Below are 19,353 nucleotides of genomic sequence, written 5' to 3'. Positions count from 1 at the left end.
ATACTTCAATAAAGTTACCAAGGAGTCAGAGGAGGACTGGGTCAGGGGTTAGAGGGGCAATTGCCCCTTAGGTCACTCTGATGCCCCATAAAAAGGCTGCACTGCTTCTGCCACAGACATGCCTAAAGGATTCCTGGTGACGAGAAGTAAAAAGTCTGCACCGCTGACCTACTGAGTGCGGGATAAAGACAAGGACAGAGCACAGACCTGCCCCTAGCATGGATGATGTAAACTGTGTCTGAACAGAGGCCAGTTTCATGCACCACTGGAGACTCTCCTTCCCCGGCCAGCCCTGATCGAGCTGTCCCAGCTCCCCCCAACCGCCCCCTGCTGGCCAGGTCAGGAACCCAAATTCTGCCAGTGAGTGGAGAGTACCTGGAGCAGAGCTTCAGCCTGGAATGGGGCCAGGAGGAGGCCAGGGATCGTGGGAGCAATGCCGATTTGCTGCACCATTTGCTGGGCTTCTGGTTTGTACTTGCTCCCTGCAAGGAGTGCAGCAATATTCTGGATTTTGCATACCACTGAAGGTGGATTATGGTTTTGGGTTGTTTTTCAGGGGTTGGGCTTGGCCCCTTAGTTCCAGTGAAGGGAACTCTTAAGGCATCAGCATACCAAGACATTTTGGACAATTTCATGCTCCCAACTTTGTGGGAAAACATTGGGGATGGCCTCTTCCTGTTCCAACATGACTGCACACCAGTGCACAAACAAGGTACATCAGTGCCGAACCTCACAAGGACCTGGCATGGAACTCCAAAAAGGTAGATACAAGGGGGTCAGTTGTTACCTTTTCTAGGGCAATGTCAACTTGCTCTGCATGGATACAGACAGGAACTATTATAGGTATTAAAGGATTATCGTTCAATTATTTTGTATGTTTGGGGCCCATTGACGCTTGTGTGTTGTGGCAACAGATGCATCTTTGCATGGCAACCCACCTGCTCTATGTGCGGTGCCAGTCATTGTGAATGGAACCCCAATGTATTGTACAGTGAAGCTCAATGCACCGCAATGCACCCAGTGCATATACTATGTGCTGTGGGGCACTGCATTTTAAAAAAAGAGTCATATATGTTTCTTCACCCATTGTGGTGCATTGGCATCCCATTCATAATGAATGGGCTGAGTTAAAGCGTAACTCCACTTTTGTTGAGAAAAAAACATTCCCCTCTGGGTGATCTCTGTACATTACAAGGATTTTAACAAACTTTGTTGTAGATTTCTACCTTTTTGTTTTTCTGAAGATATCATTGTTTGTTCCTCTGTGCTGAGTGGGTCAAACGGGAGTGGTTTCATAATTATCTATCGGCTGTGGCAGCTGCAGAGCTGTTATAAGGGAAGCTGCTGGGCCTGCATCCCTTTAGATGTGTTCCTATTGGGAGTATCTCACAGGGGATGCCAAAAATCTGACTTGTATCTTAGGCAGATTTCTGGGAAAATTGGTGAGCCAATCACACAAGCAAGAAATTATGTTTTTGGGGAGTGGTCAGTATCCATTCTGTATACAGAACAGCTCCAAGTGGCCATATTGCATTGCATTTTCAGAAAATGACAACAGCTGCAGATTGAAAAGGAGAGGTCATTTTTAATAACATTCAATTACAATATGATTTGTGTCTCAATTGTATACGCTATATTGTTTTTTCTTTATTTGTTTTTTTTTCCCCCCACAAAAGTGGAGTTACTCTTTAGCGCAACGTATGTTAACCAATGCAATAATGCATGTTATCACACTGCAACAGAACGCTTAGTTACGAATGGCCCTTAAGCTTTCTAAGGTAATACATACCATGTCTGGACATTTCTGGAACTGATGCATTGTATGCCTCTTGCTTGAAAAGAGGAGCATTGTCATTAATATCGAGCACTCTTATAACAAACACCTCCGGAGGCTCCAAGGTTTTCATGGTGTTTTTGTCTACTAACAGAGCTGTTAAATTATATGTTTCCTTCTTCTCACGATCCAGTGTTTCCCATCCATGAATGTCCCCTGAGAGCTCGTCAACTTTAAAGTAGGTGTTGGCAAATTCTCCCTGAAGTACATACTTGCCATTTGGCTTATCAGATCTCAGCTGTAAAGCAAACAAAAAAAGTTTGAAAAATTATTTTACTATCAATGCTAGGCATAGATAATATTTGTCATGGGATTCATAGAGGTCTATCTATAAAATATTTGCAGTTCAAATGTGTTATTCTTTTGCACAGGTGCAACAAATCTTCACCGTAATTTTGTTAAAATGTTTATTTTCTAGGATCTTCAGCGCCATCTGCTGGCAATAATGCAGTATTTTTCCTGCCATACCTCAATCAGAAAAAAATACTGCATCATTGCCACTAGATGGGGCTAAAGATCCTAGACAAACAGCATACAAAGAAAATGATGGTTATAGATTTATTATGCCTGTGCGAATGATTGACACATTCCTACAGAAAATATTTATACAAAGGCATTAAAGAATTGAAGTTTTTGGATCAACATGACAACTAGGAAAAAACATTTTCAGTGGAGACATAAGCAAAGGCAGCCTCTGCATTTTTTCAGTACAGTGTTGTTTTTAGTGATATGTGAACGGGGTTTAGTAATGATATGTGGTCATTGTTTTTAGTAATGATATGTGAGCCAAGGTCGCTGTGATGAAGCACCCCTAGCTGGTTGTCCATGACAGCTAAGGGACACAGGAAGCGGGTTTGATGACGCTGCCTGTCATTAAACCTGGTAGGGGAGCTCCATCTAGTGGTGGAGATGAGTTTTCCAGCATGAAATTAAACATTGCATTTATATTGTTTTCCTGAGCTATAAATTATGAATTTTTTTCACACAAATAATAAATAAAGTGAAAAATTCAGTGCAAAGGCTGCAATGCAAAATTAAGGATTTATTTGCAGTGCACTTTTCTAACTCTTTCTCTAAGCATCCACATTTGTGCCCCAATCCTTTTTCTCATGCTGGCACCTGTTTTTTGTTCTCCCAAACCCTAATTTGATCTCACCTAAAGTCATCTCTATTTATTTCTTGGGAATGTTTCCCTATCTAGCAGTATTTGTGTCTGGATTTTTATTTTTCTTGCTTAGCTTTTGTTTCTGCCCTACACACCCCCTGCATTGTTTATTAACAACCCTACTGTAGTACACCTCCATTGGAGCCGTGGGAGAATTTGGTTCTATTTCTCCCTTAAAGCACATACAGCCAGGCACACTGCATTTTCAGCACTCTTCCACTGGCTCCAAAGAACAGTCTAGGGCAGTGATGGTGAACCTTGGCACCCCAGATGTTTTGGAACTACATTTCCCATGATGCTCAACTACATTGCAGAGTGCATGAGCATCATGGGAAATGTAGTTCCAGGGTTTGCCATCACTGGTCTAGGGTGATCTTTTTTTCCCCTTTTATTGAAATCTATGAACTTGGATAGGGTTAGGGAGCATAAGATACCCCAATAAATTGCAAAGCTGCACTGCACAAACTGAATGTCCCACATGATCTCTTATGTTGTTGGTGGCCTGTACTCTTTCCAGAGTTTAAAGCTACACCCAGTCACTATTCTTCAGCACTGAGTCATCTACTCCCATAGCCACAGGTTTGGTTGCCTCCTGTGGATATCTACCAGGCTCTTCCTACTGAGGGAGATGTAGACTCATACCATCATTGCAAAAAAGCCCCTCAGCTAAGCCTAGTTGAGACCTCTATGTCTTCCTGAAGACTTACTCTAGGCTCCTGCAGAGCCCCCTCACAGGGGTCTTTTTATGCAGGACTGGACCCAGGAACACTTCACCCTGCTGCCCAGGCCTCAGGCTATATACAGTATGGGCTCTCCAGCCACCTACTGGGCACACCTTCCCAGCGATTGGCTAGAGTTTCATAAATATATTTAGGCTACACGCCCTGTCCTTCCTCCTACTATGATTCTAGAATCTTGCCGAAAACTGGGGAAAGTACCAGCAGCAGCCTGTGAAACACTGAGCAGCCCTAAATAATCAACCCCTATTCCACTGATTACAGGGGAGCCAAACTAAATTTACCTAGCAGCCTACTCTACACTAGGAGGGTGCTACACTACTGTCCGTCTCTAGAATTAGCCAACGGCCCCTGATATCCAGTCCCTTCATCTGCCTTGTTCAGACCTCCTTCCCCACAGTCACTCCCTGTTCCTTTCATTTAGATCCCTCTGTGATTGCTGGATGAGTCTAGTAGTATCAGCCAATCGGAATCTTAACTGAAGGGAGCGTCCTATAGCCCGGAGGAAATTGATTAGCCGGAATCTCTGGGCCAAAGCCGGAGAGTACCCACCTTTGCCACCGAGGCACCCTCTGACATATCAAGGTACCCTAGTCTACCCTAGGTTCAGAACCACAGTATTAGAGATAGAAAATAGAAAATAATATTAACTGGCATTTTAAAACCTCTTTAGATATTTCTCTTTTGTTCACATCTTACCGTTCCGATGCGGTAGGGAAATCGTGTTATCCCTTCCGGAGTGGACATCTCCTTCCATATCCAGCCTCTTTTTACGCGGTTGTGGGGCATCACTTGATGTCTTTCCTGCCACGAGTTTTCCTTAGTACACAATGCCAGAGGGCCATACATACACACCAGCAGATGAAGCCACAGCAGCTTCATCATGGCTGGAGCACCAGCAATCTGTAACAGATCAAGAAAAATGGCATATTAATGTAATGTCCTTTTTATACATGGCCAGAGCTGAATAATTGTATGGTATACAGTGTTTTAACACTATAATCCGAACAAGGAAAATTAAAAATGTTTTCCATAATATTTTCATAAATAAAGTAAAATATAGGATAGTAATATATTCTTATTTTCTTATCCATCCAAGTGGAGTTTTTGGTTCTTTTTTTTTTTATATATATTTTAGTAAGGTTTTTAAAAATGACAAAAGAACTACCAAAAAAAAAAAACAAATAAAACAAAAACAAATACAGAAATGAGGCAACAAAGTAAAAAGACAAATGCAATATCAAAAAAGCAAGAAGTGTTTAAGTTTTACGTGTTCTAGGATATTTTTAGTTCCTCTGCTGAAAGGGCCAGTTGTTTACAGAGCTCAGTATCTCAATTCAAAAATGTACACACAAGTAAGTTAGATAGCAGGGTGACCTCCTTCTCTTTGCCTCCCAATTTTCAGAATGGTTTGTACTTAAAGGCCAATTTGTAAAGCAGTGGTTTTATCCTACCTTAAAAAAAAATGAATACCACATATTTATAAAACACAGGAATGTGCTCAGTGTTATTAAAATGAGTGTGTGAGGAAAAAAAAAAGGAAAGGCGATCCCAGTGGTCACATGACCTGTCAAAGAAATAGGATGGCCTCTCATCCAGTCTTTAAGCAGAGAGAACTCCGTGAGTTGTTGTAGATCACAGGCTCAATACAGCATCCTTCATTTTATGATTGGGGAGCAAAGAGCAGGATAAGTGTTGAGTAATACTGCAGATTATAACAGGAAGCGGGTAATGATACTCATCCTCTGTTATTAATGAGCCCCTGAATTATCATTACAGACAGAGAGGCCAAAAGGAAACAGCTCTGCTTGGAAAATCCAGAGTGCTCTAGGAATCCTTTTTCATAGATGCACAGTGTATTAAATGCTTGTATAAATACAGTAGTTACAGTATAAATAGTGTAGTGCTACTCCCTTAGGAGCCGCAGGAATACTGTCCAAAGCTTCATCCAACAGCCTGGCACACAGGCTCGCTCACACATTTATCCAATGACCAGTCTAGGGACGTTGAGTATGCCCTGCCAGTGTGAGTATGCCCTGGCATTAATGGGAGTAGTCAATGCTCCATCATTGGTGTCAGTGGGAGGAATTGTGCCCCGTCATTAGTGTCAGTGGGAGGAATAGTGCCCCATCTTTGGTGTCAGTGGGAGAAATAGTGCCCCATTGTTGGTGTTAGTGGGAGGAATAGTGCCCCATTGATGTCAGTGGGAGAAATATTGCCCCATCATTGGTATCAGTGGAGGATTATTGCCTCATCATTGGTGTTAGTGGGAAGAAATGTGTCCCATTGTTGATGTCAGTGGGAGGAATAGTGCCCCACCATTGGTGTCAGTGGAAGGAATAGTGCCCCGTCATTGGTGTTAGTGGGAGGAATAGTGCCCCATTGTTGGTGTCAGTGGGAGGAATATTGCTCCATCATTAGTATCAGTGGAGGAATAATGCCCCATCATTGGTGTTAGTGGGAGGAATAGTGTCTCATCATTGGGGTCAGTGGGAGGAATAGTGCCCATCATTGGTGTTAGTGGGAGGAATAGTTTCCTATTGTTGGTGTCAGTGGGGGGGGGGGATAGTGCCCCATCATTGGTAACAATGGGAGGAATAGTGTCCTATTGTTGGTGTCTGTGGGAGGAACAGTGCTCCATCATTGATGTCAGTGGGAAGAATAATGCCCCATTATTGGTGTCAATGGGGGGAACAGTGCCCCATTACTGGTGTCATTGGGAAGAATAGTGCCCCATTATTGGTTTCAATGGGATAAATAGTGCCTCATCATTGGTCTAATTGGGAAGAATAGTGCCCCATCATTGGTGTCAATGGGGGAACAGTGCCCCATTACTGGTGTCATTGGGAAGAATAGTGCCCCATTATTGGTGTCAATGGGATAAATAGTGCCTCATCATTGGTGTCAGTGGGGAGAGTAGGGCCCCATCATTAGTGTCAGTGGGAGGAATAGTGCCCCAACATTGTTGTCAGTGGGAGGAATAGTGTCCCACTGTTCTTATCAGTGGGAGGAATAGTGCACCCTCATTGGTGTCAGTGTGGGGGAATAGTGCCTCATCATTGGTGTCAGTGGGAGGAATAGTGCCTCATCATTGGTGTCAGTGGGAGGAATAGTGTCCCATCATTGGTGCTGTATATAGATTTTTTTATTTCAAGTTCCTCAACTCTGGGACACTTGAAAGAATCAACCTTCAGGCTGAGAGAGTTCCTAATATTTAACACGACAATTAAAACAAATAAAATACAATAACATATAAAGATGATGTAAATTATTACTCCCAATCTATCGCATATATAGTGGCTTGTTAGTGGGTCACACCTCTGGGTCACATTAGCTGGACTCATTGGCAAGGCTCTGCAATGTTACACATTTCCCGCAGTCTGGCTCAACCACTTTCTCAGGATCAAAGACGCAAAATGTCATCAAGTTTCGTATAAATACAACAATTGTCAATAGAATACAAGCAATACACCCAATAAATACGGTTGTATGACATTTACTCAATGTAATGTTCATTTAAAAGTTTATATCAGGTTCTACCTAAACTTTTTTACCTTCCCTGTTAACACAACAAGTTAGGAATGTTGCATTATACAAACTCCAAAACTTTATATCAGTTATAGCACATTCAAAAGTTTTAGTTACGCCTTGTTAGTAAATTTCCGTAAATATATCAGACGGATTTAGCAGCTCACGTCTGCATTACGTTTCCATATCTCCTGATGAGAACATTTCCCGGCAGGAATGCGGAGACCCGATCATTTCCTGTCCTCTCTGCTTAAACCTCGAGACCTAGTTTACCTAAGGCGAAGTTTAACTCTACTGGAAGTGTGGTGACACATCTCGATTGAAGATTCCTGAGTCATTGGGGTCCCTATATGGTTGGTGATTATCCATGTCTGTATGACCCATTTACTATAAGGTACCTGGGTCCATAACTTCTGGTAAGCGCGACATCTCCAACCGTGGTGGTGGGCTTTGTCACATTGGTGACCACTGGCATCTGAACATCCTTGGTTTCCTACTTGGTTTTCAGTATCTTCTCCTAAGCACTTTATGGGAATGAGGATTTGCTTCAGTGGCGTAGCGTGGGTTGTCAGCACCCGGGGCAAGGCAAGTAATTTGCGCCCCCTAACCCGCGGGATTTTAGCACTCGAGTCTCTTCCACTAGATTAGTTAATCTTACTTGCCTTGGACCCGCTTCCCGATTGGCCAGGAGGAGGATCCTTGTGACAATAGCGAATTTTCATTCGCTATTGTCACACAATGGGTGGGCTCGGGGCGCACTGCTCTGCGCCCCGGGTCCACCCCTTTTTTGAAGCCTATTAGAGCCTCTGGCTCTAATCAGGGGATAAAAAAAAAACCCACTCTGTGACAGCGCCAGGCTGCTGACACACTCGCTGCTAAATTGACTGAGTAGTGAGGAGAGGCGGCATAGGCGGGGCTTGACTTTCAACGCCACCCCACCCTACACCAATGGACAGGTGAGGCATAGTCCAGCCTCGCCCTGACCCACCATTTTCAGCCATAGGGCGGCCACACTCGACATCTCCCAGCCTAAAGATGGAGGCAGCCGCAGACAGTGTGTGAACTGTGTATGTCAGAGTCAGACAGACAGAGTGACACTGCGGATGCGCCCCCCCAGATTTTGCGCCTGGTGCGGCCGGCCCCCCCTGCACCCCCCACGCTACGCCACTGATTTGCTTTTGGATTCCACTTCAACATTGTGGACTGTTTTATGAACTTTATTTTTTATATTTTTTTTACGATTCTAACTATATGATTAACATTTATATATATATAGTAAATTATTCAGGACTGCACTTTTTTTTTACTCAATTTATTTGTTGATTGTAGTGCCAGCAGCTTTTTGATTTTTGTTTGGTAGCACGCTGTTATTTTTGACATATTTGTAAATTTCTCCTACTATCTAGGCAAGTGGTCAGCATTCCTCATATTAGCATGGTACAGATATCTAACCTCTACCTGGCTCTGGGCCAAGTCCACCCACACTGGAGATGCTTAGCCCCGTTAGCTTATTAGCCAATTAAGGACCAGAAGGTTTTACCCCCTTAATGACCAGGCCATTTTTGCGATATGGCACTGCTTTAATTTAACTGACAATTGCACGGTCTTGCAATGCTGTACCCAAATAAAATTGATATCCTTTTTTTCCCCACAAATAGAGCTTTCTTTTGGTGGTACTTGATCACCTCTGCGGTTTTTATTTTTTTGCGCTATAAATAAAAAAAGAGAGACAATTCTGAAAAAAACCCCAAAACAATATTTTTTTGCTTTCTGCTATAAAACGTGTCCAATAAAAAAAATAAAAAAAAATAAAAATGTCATCATTTTAGGCCAATATGTATTCTGCCATATATTTTTGGTAAGTAGTGTATATTGATTGGTACGTGCAAAAGTTATCGCGTCTACAAACTAGGGGATACATTTATGTCATTTTTATTTATTTGTTTTAATAGTAATGGCGGCGATCAGCCATTTTTAGCAGGACATGCGACAGATCGGACACCTAACTGACACTTTTGAGGGGACCAATGACATTACAACAGTAATTAGTGCTACAAATGCACTGTTACTGTACTAATGACACTGGCAGGGAAGGGGTTTAACACCAGGGGCGATCAAAGGGTTAACTGTGCTCCTAGAAAGTGCTTTCTAACTGTGTGGGGGATGTACTCAATAGATAAACACAGAGACCTGTGTTCATAAATAGTAGGAACACAGGATCCCTGTGTTTATTTATGACAGAACGGCAGTCTGCCTTGTTTATATCGGCAGACCGCCGTTCTGTCTACATGGGGAGCGATCGCGGGGGCTGGCGGAAATCATGGCCGCCGGACCCGCTGATTGGCTCCCTCTCTGGCCAATCGGCAGGGGAGGACTGGCAAGGGGGGCAGGGTGGCAATTGCCCCCCGGGCCACTCTGAAAAGTGGTAAAAACTAATAAAAAGGCCGCACTCAGGGCTGGATTAATGTAGGGCCAGACACTGTATACAACAGTTAGTCCAAAACCAGGTGGGCATGGATGGTGAGCTGATTCCATGGTTCAATAGGCCACTTGACTGGACTTGCCCCCCAGGCCTAAGGCTGCCAGCCCTCCCCTGCCAATCGGCATGTGCGCTCGCCCCCCCGTCTGTTACACAAAGCGATATACAGGTACGTCGTTTTGCGCAATAGAGCTGACCTAACACAGTAAAACTATGGCAGCTGGTTGGCAATTGGTAACATAGAGAAAAATAGAATAGGAAATTAAAGTTTACAGAAAGTTTATAGATAGAGACAGAACAGCTCAGGCTTATGAGAGTATCCCTGTGTCAGCTGTTACATTGATCGGTCTCGCTGTATCACTTGGACGGGACGGGAGGACATATCGGCTTTCTTTATCTTAGAGCAATTTCAAAGATAAATGAATTGGTCGTCAGTGGTCCTTCCCTGGTCAGCCTCCCTAGAGCTGATACCGCCAAACACACACCCCTCGGCCTCCTAGTAAGGATTTTATCCCGAGACTTCCAGGACAGATTGTGCCAGACACACACTGGGTTTTATAAGACCCAGCAGAGACCAGAGGATCAATGCAGAAAATGAAAGTGATACGACCGTACAGCCGAGAGAGATCAGAAGATATATTCCTTAGTACTGCAAATCTATTTAATTTATTTTATTACCTTTTCTCTCTCTTCACACGCCAGGCAAAGGGTTTTACCTACCACAAAACCACACCTGCCTCCACTCTCTCACACAATCATTACCCCATTGTTGGACTGGCCAGGCGTTAAGCCAACACAACCTTAATTCTTCTTGAGCTCCCAAAGGGCTTACAGCCTAGGGCAGTGATGGCGAACCTTGGGACTCCAGATGTTTTGGAACTACATTTCCCATGATGCTCATGCACTCTGCAGTGTAGTTGAGCATCATGGGAAATGTTGTTTCAAAACATCTGGAGTGCCAAGGTTTGCCATCACTGGCCTATGGTGACCAGATATCCCAGGTTTCTGGACTGAGGACACTGTCCCCGTACCAAGTCTGTCCTTGGTTTTGTCCCTGGATTGGATTTGAACAGGGGCCCAGGCAATTCAAAAATTCAAAGACAGCCAGTGCAGAATTAAAAAAAAAAAAAATTGGAATTACACCCTCCCGCCTTGCTCCTTCTAGCCTGGGGGGGGGGGGGGGGGGTGTAATTTTTCTATTATCAGTGCCCTTTCTGATGATCATGTGCTGGCCGGAGCGGAGGGACTATTTCTTCAGTTTCGGGCACATGCCCATTCCGCTCCCGCTCGCATGTTCTTCTGCCTTGGCACAAGTCCCAGCCAGCCACCAGCCTGCCTATCTCCTCGCCTTCCCCGGAGAGTGAGACTTGAGGATGCTGATGTGAAAGGGAGGGAGGTCTGAGGAATCTGATGTATATGGGAGACTCTGTTGTAGAAGGGGGTGGGGGGCTTCTGATGTGACAGTGGGAACCCCATTTTAGTCTGGGGTGCCTTGAAATGTTGCATACATTTAAAGGGTGCCATGACTAAAAGAAAAGGTTGAGAAACACTGACCTAGACCTCTGGTGCCCAATCTGCAGCCCAAAGGCCACATGAGGCCATTGGGTACCAGTTGTGTGGTCCTTGGACCCAGCAAACAGTAGTTTGAATGAAAATGTCAGTGGACTCTAGCATGAGGGGTTTCCTCTGCCCTGAGGATCAAATTGTCCATAATCTGGCTTTCTATATTAAGGTGACCAGACCTTCTCGGTTTCTGGGGACAGTCCCCGGACTGAGGACACTGTCCCCAGACCAAGTCTGTTCCCGGTTTTGTCCCCAGATTGGATTTGAAAAGGGGCCTGGGCAATTTCAAAGACATCCAGTGTAAAATAAAAAATAAAATTCAGAATTCTGAAAGTACAACCCCCCACCCCATCCCGCGCTCGCTCCACTCCACCATTCCTACTAGCCTAGGGGGGTGTTTTTTTTTCATTATCTGTGCCCCTTTCTGATGATCATGTGCTGGTCAGAGTGGAGCGACTATGTCTTCAGTTTCGGGTGCATGCCCATTCCGCTCCCGGTCTCATGTTCTTCTCCCTTGGCTCAAGTCCCAGCCAGCCGCCTGCCTGCCTATCTCCTTTCCTTCCCCGGTGGAGTGATCTTCCTCTGATCCTCACCCAGTATTAGCCAGGGCCCAGAGAGTGAGCCTTGAGAGGCTGTGAGGCGGCAGCGTTGGCGGCGGTGACAGGCAGAGAGAGGCAGCTGAGCTCAGCTGACCATGTCCAACAGCAGGAACAGAGGGGAAGCGGATCCCATCCTGGGGCTGTCTGTGCCTTCAAGGCTTCAACAACGATGTGCTTTGAAGGTGTCTGTGAATAGACTACATTGCACTGTGTCTGTCTCTCTGGCATCATGGATTGTATCATAACTCACAGGCAGGGGGCACTCTATTATGGCTCTGGCTGGAGCTGTCACAGTGTGTCATATAACATGGCTGCTGGGTGCTGATTTTGTTAACTTATTGGTCATAAGTTAAGTTGGTATGTGACACACTATGACAGAGCCAGCCAGAGCCATGATAGAGTGCCTGCTGCCTGTGAGTTATCATAATGCTGATGATCTTAAAGCGGAGTTCTACTCAAAAGTGGAACTTCTGCTTTAAGCAGTTCTGACCCCCTGCCATGCCACATTTGGCATGTAATTTTTTTTTCTTTGAGGGGGGGGGGGGGGGGAGGCGGGGAGCGGGTACCTTGTTTTGACAGGTACCTGCTCCCACTCCCGCTTGGGTCGCCTAGGCGGCTTGAGCGGAAGTTCTCCTCTCCCCCTCCCTCCCTGCAATCTTCTGGGACAAGTCACATGTCCCAGAAGATTGCCCCTCCATTCAGGACGCGCAGAGCGCACCCGGCTCTGAAGCTGCAAGCTGTCACAGCCGGTGCCCACACTAGAGATGCCGGCGCCACAGGGAGAAGACGGAGAGAACCGAGGCTCCCCCCGGCCGCAACGCTGGACCGTGGAACAGGTGAGTGTGTGTTTATTAAAAGTCAGCAGCTACACTTTTTGTAGCTGCTGACTTTTAATAAACACAAAAGCCAGTGGAACTCCGCTTTAACCAGTTGCCAACCGCCCCATAGCACATTTACTGCTACAAGGTGGTTCCGCTGCGCAGGATCATCTATATTCATGATCCTGCATTTCTGGGTATTGGACCTGATCAGCCGGTCCAGCCTACTCGATGTCTGCCGGTACCCGCCGATTGTTCTGTACACAGGCAGAACGGCAGTTGTCTTATGTAAACAAGGCAGATTACCATTCTGTCAATATGGAAGACATTGATCCTGTGTTCCTGCAAAGCAGGGACAGGGATCTATGCCTTCCCTTAGTAAAAGCACCTCCGCCACAGGGAGAAAAAACTTGTTAGGCACACATATAACCCTTTGATTGCCCTAGATGTTAACCCCCTTCCTAGCCAGTGTCATTAGTACAGTGATTGCATATTTTTAGCACTGATCTCTGTATTAGTGTCACTGGCTCCCACAAAGTGTCAAAAGTGTCACGGGGTGTCCTATTTGTCCACCGCAAGATCGCAGTCCCACTATAAGTCGCTGATTGCCCCCATTACTAGTAAAAAAAAATATGTCCCTGGATTTCATTTTAAAAAATCTGGTCACCTTATTATAGCTAGCAACCCTAGTGGCTACGGCTCAGGAACCCATTTATACAGCAAAAGTTAGTATGAGATAAAAGAGAAAAAGCAGCATGTGACATACACAGACAAGATAAGAGACGGACACGGACAATTACAGTATTTCTTACAAATTAAATAAACACTCTCTCTTTTGGGTTCTTCAAAATGTTTTAGCAAATACCATCACTATATCCTCCTCAACACGCAAGGACAGGCAAACCTATTTTGTGGTATAAGAACCCACCCAAGCTCTACCACAATAAAAGGATAATGGGCTGTGTGTCGGTGCTCTGGCTATCCCGTCCAACAAGAATCCATAGAAATCAAAAGCCTTTTAGAGGTCTTCCTTATCAAGAACAACATGAAATTGGTACATTTTAACATGCTGCTTGGTATACATAGCTATGTTACTTATGGTATTCCCTGATAAGCATAGTGGTACAGAGACGTGTTTTTTAACCACTTTAAGACCGGAAGAATTTGCCCCCTTCCTGACCAGGGCCTATTTTGCGATTCAGCACTGCGTTATTTTAACGGACAATTGAGCGGTCGTGCGACTATGTACCAAATAAAATTGATGTCCTTTTTTTCCCCACAAATAGAGCTTTCTTTTGGTGGTATTTGATCACTTGTGCGATTTTTTATTTTTTGCGCTATAAACAAAAAAAGAGCGACAATTTTGAAAAAAAAAAAAAAACAATATTTTTCACATTCTGCTATATAACATTCTCAAAAAAAAAAAAAAAAAAATGTAAACAACCAAAATTTTTAACATTTTAGGCCAATTTGTTTTCTGCTACATATTTTTGGTAAAAAAAATCGCAATAAGCGTATTTTGATTGGTTTGCACAAAAGTTATCACGTCTACTAACTACGGGAAAGATTTATCTTTTTTGAGATGTCATTTTTATTGTTTTTTTTTTTTTTTTTACTAGTAATGGCGGCGATCTGTGATTTTTTTTTTGTGGGACTGCGACATTGCGGTGAACAGATCAGACCCCTAACTGACATTTTTGACACTTTTGCGGGGACCAGTGACATTACTATAGTAATCAGTGCTAAAAATATGCCCTGTCACTGTAATAATGACACTGGCAGGGAAGGGGTTAACAGTATAGGTGATCAAGGGGTTAAATGTGACCCTAGGGGAGTGATTCTAACTATGGGAGGGCGTGGCTTCAGAGATGACCATAGAGACATGTGATCTTATATAGAAGGATCACATGAGCTCTGTGATCATTTCAGCGGGGAGCGATCGCGGGTGTCAGGCCCCCGCTGCTGAGTGGGGGTGGGAACCCGCCACCGGGCGGTGCGCACTCGCCACCTAGCTTCCCGCGTGCGACCGACATAGACCTATGTTGGATTGTGCAGGAGAGCCGCTATGCCGCAGTAAAAAGGTGGCGGGTGGTCGGTAAGTGGTTAACAAACTCATAAGCACAATTTTAGCTCACTTCTATAATATTGAGAATACATCAGAATATATATATATATATATATATATATATATATATATATTGGTTTCATTGTTAATTTATTATTATTATACACCATAATGTAGGAGTCAGTAGGGATCACAGTATCCTTATGCAGTGTCAGTGGGAGGAATAATGTCCCATCATTGGTGTCAGTGGGAGGAATAGTGTCCCATCATTGGTGTCAGTGGGGGGAATAGTTCCCCATCATTGGTGTCAGTGGGAGGAATAGTGCCCCATCATTGGTGTCAGTGGGAGGAATAGTTCCCCATCATTGGTGTCAGTGGGAGGAATAGTGTCCCATCATTGGTGTCAGTGGGAGGAATAGTGCCCCATCATTGGTGTTAGTGGGAGGAATAGTGTCCCATTATTGGTGTCAGTGGGAGGAATAGTTCCCCATCATTGGTGTCAGTGGGAGGAATAGTGTCCCATCATTGGTGTCAGTGGGAGGAATAGTTCCCCATCATTGGTGTCAGTGGGAGGAATAGTGCCCCATTATTGGTGTCAGTGGGAGGAATAGTGCCCCATCATTGGTGTCAGTGGGAGGAATAGTATCCCATCATTGGTGTCAGTGGGAGGAATAGTGTCCCATCATTGGTGTCAGTGGGAGGAATAGTGTCTCATCATTGGTGTCAGTGGGAGGAATAGTGTCCCATCATTGGTGTCAGTGGGAGGAATAGTGTCCCATCATTGGTGTCAGTGGGAGGAATAGTTCCCCATCATTGGTGTCAGTGGGAAGAATAGTGCCCCATTATTGGTGTCAGTGGGAGGAATAGTGTCCCATCATTGTTGTCAGTGGGAGAAATGGAGCCCCATCATTGTATTAGTGGGAGGAACAGTGCCTGATATCAGTGGGAGGAAAAGTACTTCAAGGGCCAGATAAAGGCAAGCAAAGGGCCATATCCGTTCCCCAGGGCTGTAGTTTGGAGACCACTGGGCTACAGGCTCAAATGCTTTTTTTGACCTACTGAACTAGGTGCCCTTGGGCTAACGGCAGCTCATCCAGGACTACAATCAGCCTTGGATATGGTGAGCCTCCTGGGGGTCTTCAGACAGCTGTCTCTTTTACTTATATAACCAAAGCATCCTAGGGTTACAGTCACTCTTTAAAACTCTGGCAGGATATACTTCTGTGCAAGGTAGCTCTTGAAAAAGCCAGATGCTATAGGCACAAAAAAACACACGTGGCCGCACAGAAAGTGCTGCGACAAAGCAGAGAACATCGATTTACCTTTTGCGAGGTGCCTTCAACGTACTTACGAAAAACGAATGTGCGAGACAGCCATGAAATTTCCGAGGAGAGACATTTAATTTACAACTCCCCACGGAAGCTATTAAACCGCACAGGCCTGTCTCGTTCATACTAAACCCATCTTCATAACGCCGAAAGTATTGGCTTCTAGATTTTTCAACGCAAGGTTAATGGAAGGTTAAACATACTCTGGTATCGACTGGCAATTGCAGTGAATGGGAGGACTCGTTGGCTGCAGACAGTCACGATTTTATTAGTCATATTACCATGAGCTAAGGGAAACCAGGCAATTAATAAACGTGCCATTTCCACAGGTGAACTCTGGGATATCCCATTCATAAACGCACGCAAGGCAGCCGACACAAAGCTTTTCCTCGTGCCGGGAGATTTTTCTTGGTCTGTGGGCTTTTTTTCATTGTATCCCTCCAATTTCCCCGAGGTACTTTAGAGAAAATAAAGATAATATTTGTGGTATTTATGAAACGCGCTCTAATTTATTTTTTTTGCTCCCCCCCGCTTGGAGTGTATCTATACTGTGTGCGTTCTCATTGTAGTGATGTGGTTTATTATTTCATTTCTGAGCAACGGAGCTGGGAAAAATGTTCCTGTAATTCCTCGGGAGCTTAAAATCTAACATTAAAAGAGAGAGAAAATTACCATTATTAATATCACAAGGAGAGAAACAAAATTGCCGAGGGGATATCCTAGAACTTATTTTTTATCTTTTCAGATTTTGATTGCAATTGTTACATTGGCTTTTTTAAAATTCCGCCACAGGTACACACACTATATTACCAAAAGTATTGGAACGCCTGCCTTAACACACAGATGAACTTTAATGGCATCACAGTCTTAGTCCTTAGGGTTTAATATTGAGTTGGCCCACTCTTTGCAGCTATAACAGCTTCTACTCTTCTGGGAAGGCTGTCCACAAGGTTTAGGAGTGTGTTTATAGGAGTGTTTGACCATTCTTCCAGCAGCGCATTTGTGAGGTCAGGCACTGATGTTGGACGAGATTGCCCGGGTCGCAGTCTCCGCTCTAATTCATCCCAACGGTGTTCTATTAGGTTGAGGTCAGGCCAGTCAAATTCCTGCACCCCAAACTCGCCCATCCATGTCTTTATGGACCTTGCTTTGTGCACTGGTCCAAGGGTTCCTTGAATACTATGTTGGCCCACCATTTGCAGTTAGAACAGCTTCAACTCTTCTGGTCAAAGGGTTCCTTTAATATTGAGTTGGCTCACCATTTTCAGTTAGAACAGCTTCAACTCTTCTGGTCCAAGGGTTTCTTGAATATTGTGTTGGCCCATCATTTGCAGTTAGAACAGCTTCAACTCTTCTGGTCAAAGGGTTCATTGAATATTGAGCTGGCCCACCATTTTCAGTTAGAAAAGCTTCAACTCTTCTGGTCCAAGGGTTTCTTGAATATTGAGTTGGCCCACCATTTCCAGTTAGAACAGCTTCAACTCTTCTGGTCCAAGGGTTCCTTGAATAGTGAGTTGGCCCACCATTTGCAGTTAGAACAGCTTCAACTCTTCTGGTCCAAGGGTTCCTTGAATATTGAGTTGGCCCACCATTTTCAGTTAGAACAGCTTCAACTCTTCTGGTCCAAGGGTTCCTTGAATATTGTGTTGGCCCACCATTTGCAGTTAGAACAGCTTCAACCCTTCTGGTCCAAGGGTTCCTTGAATATTGAGTTGGCCCACCATTTTCAGTTAGAACAGCTTCAACTCTTCTGGTCCAAGGGTTCCTTGAATATTGAGTTGGCCCACCATTTGCAGTTAGAACAGCTTCAACCCTTCTGGTCCAAGGTTTCCTTGAATATTGAGTTGGCCCACCATTTTCAGTTAGAACAGCTTCAACTCTTCTGGTCCAAGGGTTCCTTGAATATTGAGTTGGCCCACCATTTGCAGTTAGAACAGCTTCAACCCTTCTGGTCCAAGGGTTCCTTGAATATTGAGTTGGCCCACCATTTGCAGCTATACCAGCTTCAACTCTTCTGGGAAGGCTGTCCACAAGGTTTAGGAGTGTGTCTAAGGGAATGTTTGATCATTCTTTCCCAAGCGCATTTGTGAGGTCAGGCACTGATCTTGGACAAGAAAGCCTGGTTTGCAGTCTTCGCTCTAATTAATCACAAAGGTGCTCTATCAGGTTGAAATCAGGACTCTGTACAGGCCAGTCAAGTTCCCCTACCCCAAACATACTCATCCATGTCTTTATGGACCTTGCTTTGTGCACTGGTGCGTAGTCACAGTCAAACTGTTCCCACAAAGTTGGGAGCATGAAATTGTTCAAAATGTCTTGGTAAGCTGACGCCTTAAGAGTTCCCTTTACTAGAACTAAGGGGCCAAGCCCAACCCCTGAAAATCAACCCCAAACCATAATCCTCCTCCACCAAATGATTTGGGCCAGTGCACAAAGCAAGGTCCATAAATACATGGATGAGCGAGTTTGGGGTGGAGGAACTTGACTGGGCTGCACAGAGTCCTGACCTTAACCTTAACACTTTTGGGATGAATTAGAGCAGAAACTGCCTGACCTCACACATGCACTTCTAGAAGAATGGTCAAACATCCCCATAGACACACTCCTAAACCTTCTGGACAGCTTTCCCAAAAGAGCTAAAACTTGTATAACTGCAAAGAGCAGGCCAACTCAATATTGAACCCTACGGACTAACACTGGGATGCCATAAAAGTTCATGTGTGTGTAAAGGCAGGTTTCCCAATACTTTTGACAAGATAGTGAATATTGTGAAACATTGGGGTTTTGTAGCTCAATGGTAGTGCCAATCCAGTAAATTTACTCCATGCCAGAAGTATTTTTAGGGCTTTCCTGCCCACTTTTATATAAAGAAACATCAAAAGTTCATACAGGTATGTCTTCCTACATAAAGGGCTCTCACCATCAATGCAATAAACATACCATTCAGCCTCCTGGCTCTCTTGTGACTACTTTACTGCTCTGATTAGCAGAAATGTATAGTAACTAAGTAGAACTACTTCACTACTGTACCTAAGTACCGAAAGGCGGTATCTGTACTTTCCTAGAGTAGAATTTTTTTCTCCTACTTCCACTTTTACTTCACTACATTTTTTCGATGATTTCAATACTTCTACTCCGAATTTTTTTTTTGTGCTGCATAGTTACTCGTTACTATTATAAAAATTACCACTGCCAGAACAGTAGATGGCAGGTTTCATGAAGCTCAAAACATGTGTA

At 44.3% G+C, this 19,353-nt stretch overlaps 1 protein-coding gene across 2 annotated transcripts in view; it reads right to left on the bottom strand.

The window, feature by feature from the left end:
* CDH5 (cadherin 5) overlaps window positions 1-19,353 on the bottom strand; it is a 96,144-nt gene that overhangs the window by 24,936 nt on the left and 51,855 nt on the right. For both annotated transcript variants that reach the window (XM_082270382.1, XM_082270381.1), the window contains exons 2-3: window positions 4,436-4,639; window positions 1,790-2,072 (exon numbers count right to left, since the gene is read on the bottom strand). In XM_082270382.1, coding sequence (XP_082126508.1) covers window positions 1,790-2,072; window positions 4,436-4,621 — 469 coding nt within the window. In that variant the 5' untranslated portion in view covers window positions 4,622-4,639. The remainder of the gene's footprint in view (window positions 1-1,789; window positions 2,073-4,435; window positions 4,640-19,353) is intronic.

Source organism: Pelophylax lessonae (genome assembly GCF_965119305.1).
Source record: "Pelophylax lessonae genome assembly, chromosome: 10".
Classification (NCBI taxonomy): domain Eukaryota; kingdom Metazoa; phylum Chordata; class Amphibia; order Anura; family Ranidae; genus Pelophylax; species Pelophylax lessonae.
Note: the sequence above shows the minus strand (reverse complement) of the source record. Positions and strands in the feature narration are given on the sequence as shown.